Below are 13,364 nucleotides of genomic sequence, written 5' to 3'. Positions count from 1 at the left end.
TGCGGATGACGAGCTGAGCTCGTCATCTAACGCAGCTTTTCGAAAAAAGCCGCGTAGCGCAAAAATCACCGCAGCAGCGATGCGGTTAACCACGTCGGTGCTGATGACGGCTCCCGGTCGTCATCCGTTACGGTGGGCATGTGCTGATGACGACCGGGAGCCGTCATGACCACACCCGCGATCGGAATGTGCCGCACAGGCGCAGAATTCCAGCCGCAGCCAAGGGGTTAAACACTCCAACCCAAGCTGTCTCAGGCAGCTGGGTGGAGAGCAAGTACAGAATCCTAGTGCTTAAATAGCGTTGCACCAGTGCGCTCCAGCCAATCCTGGAGCTTCTCTCATGCTTCGAAGAGAAGCATCTGGATTAGAAGAGGGTTGTTGCTTGCTGGAGCTCTGGGATCCTGTGCTACCGAGATAATGAGGAGCACCCAGCACGAGGTAACAGGTAAGCAAATCTTTTTTTATTTTTTTAAATATTAAGTTGCTTTAATTCACTGACAGGCACTGTGAGAAACTCGCAGTGCCTTCAGTCTCACCTCCAAAGCTCTCAATCGTGGCCCGTTAGAAACACAGTTTAAAAACGGACCACGATTCAGAGCTTTGGCTTCGGGCCTAAGGGCACTGCTGGTTTTTATTACTGCCTGTTAATGTGCCTGCCACCTCACCTGTGTTAATTGCAGCTGGCTACCACTGGCGAATACTGTCCAGTAAGATTGACAGGTTGGAAAATGGCTATGTTTTAGCACAGGTTTATCAAAAAAGAAATGGACACTTGTTACAAATCTCAACTTTTGGATAGATTTATGGTATTCTCAAAAACACAATGTTTTGGTGGAATAAGCGGTATATATCTTTCCTCCGCCCCTACATTGTAGTTGTGGCAGTTATCATTGAATACCATAAGACGTGCTGGGTGCCTGCCTCATCCAGAGGCTCCTCTGGTTTTGATTTGCAGTGTTCAGAGATCAATTTGAGTGTGGGTAACAAATGCGGAGACAAACAAACATAAAATGGTTACTCACACAATTAGTGCAGTATACTTAGGTGGCTGCCCCTGCAGAGTCAGCACAAGAGGCGGAAGCTTTCCCCAACGCGGCTCTGAGGCGATAATATAACCTGTACCCCTGACGGAGCCTCCTCTTATTTACATGCAAGATTTAAAAAGAGTTGGAATGGCCACTGAAAAACTTTTCCAGTTAGCCACCTAAGTATACTGCACTAATTGTGTGAGTAACCATTTTATGTTTGTTTGTCTGTTTAGTCCTGACGAAAGCCCCGTAGACTCCGTTGAGCCATAGGGGGCTGAAACATGTCGACACATCCTTAATGTTATACTTTGAGACCCAGTCACACGGTCTAAAGAAAGTACCACAATTTTTTAAATCATTAGTTCTACACCTCTAATAAAAATCTGGGTGTTGACCTAATTTTTAATTTTTTCATTCCTTGTTTTGGGTCTCCGCATTTGTTACCCACACTCAAATTGATCTCTGGACACTGCAAATCAAAACCAGAGGAGCCTCTGGATGAGGCAGGCACCCAGCACGTCTTATGGTATTCAATGATAACTGCCACAACTACAATGTAGGGGCGGAGGAAAGATATATACCGCTTATTCCACCAAAACATTGTGTTTTTGAGAATACCATAAATCTATCCAAAAGTTGAGATTTGTAACAAGTGTCCATTTCTTTTTTGATAAACCTCATACTTACCCAGGGGAAGCAAGTGGACACTTATTCCTCCTCCCTACCTTGATTTTGTACTATGTTTTAGCACATCAATTCGCCTCCTCTGCTCAGACTTGTTCTCCTCTGCAAGAAAGGCATGCTAGATTGCAGTCCAACACTGCTCCTCTTCCATACATTAGCATTTAGCTCTTCAGGGGACAGTCATCACTGGGTGCCTCCTTTCCTTCCATTACTCCATCTCCTAGACATGACACCCCAAAGTTTGGTTGTTCAAAAATTAAACTACACATGTATATTTGGCCACTGGTGTTTTTGGCAGTAGCGGCCGCTACTAAGCATGGGAAACATCCTTTACAACGCAACTTTTACCACGCAGTGCTTTTACTTCGCAACTTTTACAAAGCAAACCATTACAACGCATTGCGCTGGGGGGCGCTCTAGGATAGGGAATAGATTTAATTTACTATCCAACACCTTCCCTACTATCCACGGGGACTGGAGTTGAAATAGTAAATTAAACTATTCACTATCCAGCACCCCTCAACACTACGCGTTGTAAAGGCATGCGTTGTAAAAGTTGCGATGTAAAAGCATGCGTTTGATGTCATATATCCAAACCACAGGTGGTGTGGCAGGAGGGGGGAGGGAGGGATGGGGGGAAGAGGGGTGAATAATACAAATTAAAATAAACTCACTTACCTGAATGCCGCCTCATGCCTCTGCTCTGTCTCCTCTGCGACAACAGGAAGCTCCCAGCCTCCCAGAAGCCCCTGTCCAATCACAGCGCCACCTTAAGCAGAGTTGTGATTGATCTGAGCGCCATGGTTTGGTGCTCAGACAGGGGCTTGGAGGCTTTGCATGTTCCTCACCAGGCTGTGTAATGCAGCATAGTAGGTAAGATGTGAAGTGTGCATTACTCTTTGATTGGCCCTCTGGGGCCGGTCAAACCGTCAAGCGCACTTTAGAGTATGCTTTACACTCGTCCCCTGCCCCCTGCACTGGCCAGGCCAGCCTATTTTATTTGACAAGTCTTAAGAGGACTTTCTGGTCCCAACTTCCTCCTTCCTCATTTCACTACCAGGGCAGACATTTCTGGGCTGAAAGCTGCCTCCTTAAAATCCATGCAGACCTTTTTCCTGGCAAATTCCTAATGAGGCAGGACATGCTAGAATGTTATCTTGAGGCTGCACTTGTGTGGTTTGCCTCTCACTTACTATGTCCTTCCTCTCTTGTCTTGCAGACGTTCCCACTCTTAGTCCTGTGATGTGTGAGCCAACCTAAGAGGCCTTCAGGTGAAATGGAAGAGGCTACTGGAGCACTCCGGGCCATCAGCACCCCCGAGAATTCCAGCAGCGCCCTCATGGCCCAGGGATCCTGCCACATTGACGAGTCGTACAAGTACATTTTCCTGCCCATGTGCTACCTGTTCACCTTGGTGCTGAGCTTGGGCCTGAACTCCATCATCTTATATCGCTCCCTGCGGAGGACCAAGCAGTGGAACTCCTCTCTTATCTACATGTTCAATTTGGCGCTCACTGACTTCATGTACGGGCTGTCGCTGCCCTTCCTCATAGCCAGCTACATCAAAAGGGACCAATGGATATTTGGGGACTTCATGTGCCGGCTAGTCCGCTTCCTCTTCTACTTCAACCTGTACTGCAGCATCTTCTTCCTCACCTGCATCAGCTTCCACCGCTACCTGGGCATCTGCCACCCTATGAAGACCATCACCATGGAGACCAAGAAGACCGTGCGTGCTGTCTGCGTGCTGGTCTGGGCCGTTGTCTTCGCCCTCACTAGCCCTATCTTTCGCTTTGCCAAGACTGAGTTCTCCAAGAACATCACCAGCTGCTGGGATGATGCCCTGGACAGTGACCTCCTGCACTATGTGCCCTATGGCATCTTTCTGCACATGGTAGGCTTCTTCGTGCCTTTCTGCATTATTGCCTGGTGCTACTCCCGCGTGGCCAGGACCATCTTCCGCACCTTGCGCAGCCCCCAGTTCCAGTCTCCGGCCCCCGCCTTGAACAAGCGGCGCAAGTCCATCAAGACCATCATGACAATCACGCTGCTCTTTGCCCTCTGCTTTCTGCCTTTCCACATCACCCGCACCCTCTTCTTGGCGCTCAGGGCCAGCCGGATAGTGGACTGCCAGACCATGAGCGTGGTGTCCATCTGCTACAAGGTCACCAGACCTCTGGCCAGCTTCAATGCATGGCTTAACGCCTTACTCTACTTTCTAACCAAAGACAAATGGGGTCAAAACTGCCTGAAGCCCTGCAAGCCGGAAAATGAGTCCAAGTCGTCAGGCAACATCTTCAAGCCGCTGCCTTGAGCAGCCATTGTGGTGGACGTCCTCTTGGGGGTGTATGTACGAGCGCCTCACACTGGGAGCAGGTCTTAAGGACATCACTTGCTCTCCTTGAAGCCTACAAAGCATGGTGTCCAATCTCTCAAGTCACTTTTCAAAGTGTGGCCCTTCGACATCACTAGCGCTGTGAAGACATCCAATGGCTCTTGTGAGTATGCAAGCCTGACAAGGAGTGTGCTGCGTCTCCAGACTTATTTGACAGAATTGTGAATATAGACCTTGGTCCATAGTCGGCACTGCATACGTGTTGTGGTCCCTGCTGACAATGCATGGGAGATACAGTCTCAGTTGTCTTAAGTAGGCGCTACACGTGGACTGCGAACTCCATTGACGCTTCCCAGAGACTGCGCCTTTTACTGACTATACCCGCGAGCTGCGTTCTCTACTAACTCAGCACAGAGATGGGTCTCTTCTGAACTCATGATCATTCAGTGTGCCTTGCTGTTTCCTTTATTCATGAGGAAAATAAATTGCTGTCTCATCTGCGACTGAACATAGACTGGTCCATGCCGCAGTGACCGACTAGGGCTCCTGTCTCTTTTAACATTGATCTGTGCTGCTGTCTAAATAACTGCTGTCTGGTGTGAATACTGCACGGGGGCTGCTGTATCCTGAGCCCTGTAACAGGTAGACCTCTGCTGGCCCATCAGTCTGTGGGAGGGTGTGGCATGGAGCCTGAGGTTTTCTCTGTTTCCTTTGTTAGTTCTCTTTCCCCTTCTGCCCCTTCCTTTTCCTCGCTGACTTGTTTTTATGCCGTTTCTCTCCTCTCCTCTCCTACCTTGCACGCTCATCCTCTTCCCGTCTTACCCTCCTGCATCCCTGACCACCATTTTTGCTTCATCCTTTCTCATTTTCTTCATCTTTACCATCTTTCCCCACAATTTCTCCTTACCTTCCATATCTTCTCTCCTTCTCTGGTGTTCTTTTTCCTCCTTCCGTTTTCCCTCTTCTCTACTTTTTCATTTCCTCTTCCTCTGTTTTCTTTCTTCTCCATTTTCTGTGTTGATCCCTCTCTTTAAATTGCTCTTCCTCATTCGCCCACTTTCTCTTTCAACTTTGTTTCTCCTCCATCCTTCTCTAACCTCTCCGGGTACTCTCTTTTTCCTCTATCTCTTTTATTCTCCCTTCTCCCCCACATGCTACTTGTCATCCTCTCTCATTACTCCACTCCTCTGGCCTCACTTTTCTCAGTTCGCCCGCCATCTCCCTTCTATTGCTGCCTTCTTTTTCCTGCCTTTTTTGTCTCATCTTACCTCGTCTTATCCTCTCTTCATCTTCCCTGTAGTTCTCTAACCTCTTCTTTTTCACCTGTTCTTTACATTCCTTCTCCCCCTTGGATCATCCTTCCTCTCTGCTCTCTTCTCTGTCTGCTTTTCATCCTCTTCTACCTTCCCCTTTTCTCTCTCTACCGCCTTCTCCTCACTTTTCATTTATGTCATCACGCTTTTCCTTAGATCACCTTCTCCTCCTATCCCACTTTCTTCTCCATTCTCCTTCCTTTTATCTTCTTCTCTTGCTGTCTCTCATCCCTTTCCCTATTTATTATCTTCTCCCCCATGCTCTTCTAACTTTGACCCTTTTTTCTCCTCCTCTCTATCGTCTCTCTCTTCTTCTTCCTTCTGTTTGTATCTCCTTCCCATTATCTCTTCCCTTCCTTGTATTTCTTTGTCCTCTCTTTCTCCTCCTTTCTGTCTCCTCTCTCTTCTTCTTCCTTCAGTTTGTCCCTTCTTCCATTATATATTTCTTTCTTTCCTTTTATTTCTTTGCCCTCTCTTTCTCCTCATCTTTCCTTTCCCTTTCTGTCCTGGCTTCATCTCCCCCACGTGCACTAATATGAATCAGCTCGATGTAATACTGCCACAGCAGAATGTTTGGTGATAAACGTGTTATTTGAATCCTGCACGTGCTTGTCTTTTATTTCACCAATTCTCAAAATCATAGAGTGTAACTACAATGAAAGCCTGTCATCAGCCAAATTAAAGGGATAGCACAGGCGCAAATTTACATCAACATTTGTAACTACACAGCTTGCACTGGTTCCGGTTCGATTATGTTTATGTTTACAGATTTGTAAAGCGCATGGCTGCCCGTGAGCGTCCCAGCGCTAGTAATAGAGCAGAAGAGGTTAAAGAGGGAGGAAATTAGGGGAACAGCCACGTCTTCAGAAGTTTGCGAAATGAAAGAAGATTAGGCTCAGCCCGGATGTTTAGTCGCAGTGCGTTCCACAATTTGGAGGCGTTATACGAAAAAAAGCCGGCCTCCAGATCGGGCCCAGACATTTCCGGATGACACGGATTTTGAAGCAACATTTAGAGCTAAATGTGGATTTAGCAATGGAGAGTTGATAGTCTTCTCACTGTTTACACTTTCAGGCGGTGCAAAGACCTGTGCAAAACTGAACTGGTGCATTTCTGAAGCCAGGCCCCAGGTCCATCGGTCCTGCCTGTTTCAATGTCCATTTCAGATTCCAAACACCCTGCCTGCTCTCTGGATGGGTCCCAGCCCTGACTGGTCTTTGCGTACCCAAGGAGTCCAGGAATGGACATGCGCCTTCGAGCCCCCTCATTCGCTGCGCTCCTCTTGTCTCAGCTGCAGTGGTAGCCTGAGGGTGCAGCGGTGAGGCTGCGGACAGGTACAACCCTGCCCTGGGAAGAGGACAGGCCCACCAATGGCCTCTACCGACCCTATAAATGAAGTATGTGTCTACTTCAAGAGAACCTCATAACACTAATCCTGATGGGTTCCAGAGTAGCGTGCTACTTGCTCTTCAAAACCCCATCAGGGGTAGCAAGCGCTATATAAATACAAACCTCTTTCCCTCTTCTATCCCTCCACCTACCCCTCCCTACCCAAATAACTGAATAATATATCCACTACTCAAATTACCTCATATTTTACTATACCAATTTTCAACACTAATCCCTTATGGGTTCCAGAGTGGCGTGCTACTCGCCAGAAAAGCGCTTCAACACCCATCAGGGGTAACAAGTGCTATCCTTCTTCCCCTTTTATCCCTCCGCTATCCTTCTCACTCCAAATAACTGACTAATATACACCACTGAAATTACTTCATATTTCACCATATTAATTCATCACTAATCCTTTATGGGCTTCCTGAATAGCGTGCGTCAACACCCCTTCAGGGGTAACAAGTGCTATATAAAAACAGATCTTTTTCCTCCTGTATCCTTCTGCTATCATTCCAAATCCAAATAACTGACTAACCTTCCACCACTTAAAAAGTACTTGCGTGTTTCACTATGCTAATTCAACACTAATCCTCTATGGGTCCCGGAGTAGCGTGCTACTCGCCGAAAAAACGCTTTGAGTCCGCGTCAGGGGTAGTAAGCGCTATATAAATGCAATTACAATACAATACAATATCTCTTTTAGACTACGGAGGTGTCCCTCAGACCAGAGAGAGAGAATGTACTTTGGGGTGGGTGTTGAGGGTGGGAGGGAAGCGGGGGAGGGAGTGGGGGGTTAATGGACACACAGCTCCAGTATAACCAATCAGACACCTGCAGTGGACCGAATAGTGGTGGTAGCCAATGGGACACGAGATCTTCTGTGCTTTTTCTTTCAGTGCAAGGCAGATGTTGTCTCTGAAGACATCAGTTCGCCTAAAACAGCATGCGATCACGGTGGCCACCTGCTGCCCTTTAAATGGCCAGGGCTGGAAGCTGCTGCCCTGCCTGTCTCCACCTATGCTCTTACATTGATCCTGATGGGGAGGGCTCCCTCCAACCTCATGAGAGAAGGTCTGCAGCAGCAAACGGGCTTCCCCTCTCTGGGCCCTTCATCCAGTGGCGGCTGGTGGAATTTGAAAGCGGTGGGGCGTATACAGAACGAATTAACGTATGCGAGCGAGCACAGAACTGCTGCTGATGAGCACCGACAGGGCCCGGTGAACTTAAAGCCCTGGTTCTGTCTATACATCTGTAGCTCCTTTCTAATTGTTTTGACGTTTCCTTGGAGGACACTGAACTTCCTGCACTCCTCTGGAGGGTAAGACTTGGACACTATTAAAATACTGGGATATTACAATTGCGGCTCCCTGTAATGCCAAGACCACATCTGTACTTTCTAACATATACTGCACAATGTTAAATTTGGGACCTAGGTTGGCTACGACTTCTAATTGACTAACTTGCCACAGACAACCCATTCCATCGGCCCATCACTGCCTTCTGTTAGGGGGCTTCATTATCCTGGTTTACTCTTCGGGCTCCTTAAATTGCAGGCGAAGAACCACTTCCAACACCAGAGCTGCCCAAAAGGACATTTTACAGCGTTGCGTTACTAAAATGTCTGTACTTGAAAGCATGTAGGTCAACGCACTGTGAAAAAACGAACACGTTTTAAGAAAGCATTGAGAAACCAGACAGAGGTGAAATCCAGTAGCAAATCACTTCTCACGAGAAGCCTGCAAAAAAAAAAACAAAGTGCAGCAGGGCCGATAATACCAGCTCCTGCAAATTGTGCGATGCATGATGTAAATACATGTTTCCTGCATTTGCGAGTGCAGGCATGCCATTTATCAGATTTGTGTTTCTTCGAACTTGGAACACAATTATAAATAGATTCCATAGCAAATTAAAAAAGGAGGCACTGGATATGTCTAGCTTAATTGGCAAGGTTAGTGCACATTTAAAATCAGCGCAAATTTAATGTTTGCCATCCTTGAAATGTGACTGTGAGGCCTCTCACGTAGCTGATAGGAGTCCTTTTTAAAGCAGCTCCAATACCGTCTTCTTGAGTTCACGCTACACAAAACTGCAAAAAAAAAAATGTAAACCTACTACTCGATTGCAGCAGAGAAAGTGATATTGGTGTCGTCCTGATAGTGAGTGATGTGATGGATGCAAATCTGTCCTGCATCTCCCCTGACGGGCTACGTCCGGCTGTGTAAAATACACAAGCTTTCTCACTGTCTGAAGCTTCCTCTCAAGCGTCACATTACTTCTTATGGGAATATGGGGATGGGGGACAAACTTGCCCCGCACACTTGCCGTCTCTTTCATCAGATGCCGCAGCCTGAGGTGTGAGACGTCACTGTTGTTCATAACAGTTGCGGGAAGGCACGCGTGTACACACACACGCGCCACACACATGCTTGCAATACTCACACTGGTGATCACAGTGCAGAATGTTAATCTGTAAAACGAACGATTTATTTAACACATAGGTGCCGCTGATTGAAACTCTACCCAGATATCGTGTCACTTTTTATAGCACGCTTCTGTTGTTTCCAAGCACTGGAAATAACATGTTACTATTGCCAAAATTATTGGGACCCGCGGGGGGGGGGGGGGGGGGGGGGGGGTTGGGGAATTATAAAACCAAACTTACCTCGGTCACCGCTGGTCCGGGTCCGCGCCACCTAGTCTGCTCCCCTTGGCGCCTTCATATCAGGAATGGTGGCACTGGACTGGCAGCCCCTGTCTCAGCCAATCCTGGCGCAGCATTACATCGCCACTGCGCCAGGATTGACTAAAGAGCAGGGCTAATACTGCCCATAATGAGACCCGGCTCCCCCGGGTCTTCGCCTGTGTGAGTGCTAGGGGGGAAGGAGGAGGGAAGGGGCTACTGCGAGTGTGCGCATGCGTGGGCAAGTCATAAAAATGACTTGTCCTAAATGCGCACACTGCTGCTGCCCTCCCTGTCACGCTGACACTGCCAGCCTGCCACAGGCCCGCCCCCGACACCCTAACTTGATCGCGATGACGTCGTCACTATTGTTGTGACAGTACTCCGACTTAAATCATGACTTGGGCTGCTGTTGTTGTCTCAGTCATAATTGTACTTTGTGGTGCGTGCAGACAGTGACGGTCGTCTGGCTAGTGGGGCAACGCCCCAACGCCCTCAATGGACGAACCGCCACTGCCTTCATCCCGGTGGATCAGTGGGAGACTTCTGAAGGAAATACAGGAGCCGAAATACAAGACACAGTTGGAGACACCTTCCCCACTCCTCAGACAAGCTGGCAGAAATAGTTCAGAGTGGCAGCAGGCAAGGAAGCATTCTCTGCACTTTAATTCAAGAAGATTCACTCCTTGGGGTGGGTTGAGCAAAGTATGTTAAAAGGCAAGCCAGTTTGTTATTAGTGACAAGTTTCTCGCCAACCCAAATACATCTCTCAGGTTCCCACTTCCGGTTTGTCAACACTGATTCATTTAATTTTATGAGAACTTGCTTCCTGGTCACAAAACTTTCCATGCACCCGAATACCAACATGGCAGACAAACGGCTCAAGTTCCCCTAACTCAACCCTGTCCTGCCCTGTTCAGTCCAATACGTGTAAAAATAAATTTCCTTGCTTGATCTTTCCCTCCCCTTTTGTATAAGCCTCCTGTAGTGCTTGGTTCCAACGAGCCTGAGGGGACTCCTGCTCTAAAAATAACAAGCACTGGCAAAGCCAATAGGTCTCACCTATACCATAGCCATTTGCTTTGGGAAAGTGTTTTACCCTGTTGTACACCAATATGGCTAAAATGTAGTGTCCTGTAATGGAGTGGGGGGGAGTTCAGTGTCCTAGACTGGATTTGTTGGAGTAGAGTCTCTTAGAGTGGAGTGGGGGAGTAGAGTGTCATAGAGTTGGGTAAAGGGAAGTAGAGTTCAGTGGTAGAGAGTGTTGAGTGCCGTGTCATAGCATGCAGTGTCGTAGAGAGGAGTGTCATAGAGTGGAGTGGCATAGAGTGGGGTGGCATAGAGTGAAGTGCGTGGGGTGGAATAGGGTAGCGTCATTTGGAGTGCATTGAGGTAGTGGGTGAATTGTATTGTAGTAGAGTGGGGTGGATTGGATTGGGGTAGAGTGATTTGGGCTGAGTGATATGGAGTGGGTGTACTGGATGGGGTGGAATGGTGTATATTGGTGTGGAGTGGGGCGGATTGGAATGGGGTGAAGTGGATATGATTGTGGTGGATTGGAGTCGGGTGGATTATATTGGTTTGGGGTGTGGTGGATTGGGGTGGGGTGTGGTGGTTTGGATTAGAGTAGGGTGGTTTATACTGGGGGTGAATTAGAGTTTGGTGGGATAGATTGGAGTAGGGGTGCGTAATTGGAGTTGGGTGGTTTTGAGTGTGGTGGGCTGGATGGACTGGATTGAGCAGGGTGGAATGGAGTGAGGTGAAATAAAGTGGGGCAGAATGGGGGGTGGAATGGAGTTAGGTGAATTAGAGTAGGTTGAACTGAATTGGAGTAGGGTAGGGTAGACTGGACTCGAGTAGATTGGATTGGAGTGGGGAGGCTTGGATTGAGTGCAGTGGATTTGAGTGAGGTGGATTGGATTGAGGGGGTGGATTGGATTGGATTGTGGATTGGATTGCGGTAAGGTGGATTGGATGGGGTGGGGGGTAACTGGATACGGGTGAGGCAGATTGGATTGAGGTGGATTGGATTGGGGTGGATTGGAGTGGGATGGGGTGGGATGGATTGGATTTGGCTGGATTGTGGTGGATTGAATTTGAGTGTGGTGGATTGGACTGGGGTGATGTGGATTGGACTGGGGTGCATTGTTTTGGATTGGAGTGGGTGTATTGTTTTGGATTGGAGTGGGGCATTTTGTTTTGGAATTGGAGTGGGGCAGATTGTAGTGGAGTACATTGTACTGGATTGTAGTGGAGTAGATTGTTGTGGATCGGAGTGGGGTACATTGCATTGGATAGGAGTGAGGAAGAATGGAGTGGGCTGGATTGGATTGATGTGAGGTGGATTGGAATGAGGTGGTTTGGAATGGAGTTGATTGTGGTGGATTTGAGAGGGGTGAACAGAGATGGAGTGGGTGAGTTGGATTGAGGTGGATTGGATTAGAGTGGGGGGAACTTGAGTTGGGAAGATTGAGCGGGGTGGATTGGAGTGGGGCTGATTGTTTGGGATTGAGGTGGGGCAGATTGTTTTGGATTGGAGTGGGGCAGATTGTTTTGGATTGGAGTGGGGCAGATTGTTTTGAATTGGAGTGGGGCAGATTGTTTTGAATTGGAGTGGGGCAGATTGTTTTGAATTGGAGTGGGGCAGATTGTTTTGGATTGGAGTGGGGCAGATTGTTTTGGATTGGAGTGGGGCAGATTGTTTTGGATTGGAGTGGGGCAGATTGTTTTGGATTGTAGTAGGGCAAAATGGATTGGGGCAAACTGTTTTAGATTGGAGTAGATTGTGTTGGATTGGAGTGGGGAAAGATTGTGTTGAATTGGAGGGGAGTAGATTGTGTTGGATTGGAGTGGGGCAGATTGTTTTGGATTGGAGTGGAGAAGAATGTTTTGGATTGTTATAAGGCAGATTGTTTTTGATTAGAGTGGAGCAGATTGGAGTGGGGCAGACTGTTTTGTATTGGAGTGGGGCAGATTATTTTGGATATTAGTGGGACAGATTGTTTTGGATTGAAGTAGGGCAGATTGGGGTGGGTCAAACTGTTTTGGATTGGAGTGAGGCAGATTGTTTTGGATTGGAGTGGGGCAGATTGTTTTGGATTGTAGTATGGCAGATTGTTTTGGATTGGAGTGGAGCGTTTTGGAGTGGGACAGAATTTTTTTGGATTGGAGAGCAGAAGATTTGAGTGGGGCAGATTGTTTGGGATTGGAGTGGGGCAGTTTGGAGTGGGGAGGGTTGCGAGGATTGGAGTGTGGTGTATTGGAGTGGATTTAATTGAGGTGAATGGTTTAGATTGAAGTGGGGTGGGGTGGATTGGATTGACCTTGGGTGGATATAGCTTGAGTGGGGCAGTTTGGATCAAGTGGGTCCGATTGGTGTTGGGTGAAGGGGAGGTGGATTGGTGTGGATTGGAGTGGGCGGATTGTAGGGCGGTAGATTGGGGTCTACTGCATAATTATGTTTTAAAGCATCATTTCAGAAATTACAAAAAAGAAAGAAACAATGTTGGTTTGCAATAAACTAATCCTCACCTTTCTTTAGAAACGCACCCACCAGCAAAACAAAAGAAAACTCAAGTGCAAAGTGAGAAAAGAATACGTAGCAAAATAAAAGAAAGTTAACTATAGAAAATAAATCTTTGCATTTTTGTTTGTCCTCCTGGGCATGTTCTTGCCAGTCACACGCCTTCTGTTTGCTAGGCACTAAAAGTTAAGCAGAACAAAATAGCACCTCAATCACGGCGGGGGCAGCGGACTGCACTGATTACATTGAATCAATCAGTGCTTGGTCCCTGCTCCAAAGAGAAAAGGAAATGATGTTAGGCCTGCCTTGACGAATTATAAGACTGTTAAAAGAGTGCCACGCCAGCCAACAAATGGTAAGCCACGGGTGGGCTTCAAGCCCTTTTTGTTAACAACAGTCTCCTGCAAGT

The 13,364-nt window shown here is 47.6% G+C and overlaps 1 protein-coding gene across 5 annotated transcripts in view; it reads left to right on the top strand.

Moving 5' to 3' along the window:
* LOC147678027 (P2Y purinoceptor 4-like) overlaps window positions 1-5,957 on the top strand; it is a 220,283-nt gene extending 214,326 nt beyond the window's left edge. For 3 of the 5 annotated variants that reach the window (XM_086945920.1, XM_086945918.1, XM_086945919.1), the window contains one exon: window positions 2,932-5,957. In XM_086945920.1, coding sequence (XP_086802046.1) covers window positions 2,932-2,947 — 16 coding nt within the window. In that variant the 3' untranslated portion in view covers window positions 2,948-5,957. The remainder of the gene's footprint in view (window positions 1-2,931) is intronic. The other 2 variants (XM_086945916.1, XM_086945917.1) reach the window with 1 other exon arrangement.
* The last annotated feature ends 7,407 nt before the right edge of the window (window positions 5,958-13,364 follow it).

This window comes from Lissotriton vulgaris, chromosome 12 (genome assembly GCF_964263255.1).
Source record: "Lissotriton vulgaris chromosome 12, aLisVul1.2, whole genome shotgun sequence".
In the NCBI taxonomy this organism is placed as follows: Eukaryota; Metazoa; Chordata; class Amphibia; order Caudata; family Salamandridae; genus Lissotriton; species Lissotriton vulgaris.
Note: the sequence above shows the minus strand (reverse complement) of the source record. Positions and strands in the feature narration are given on the sequence as shown.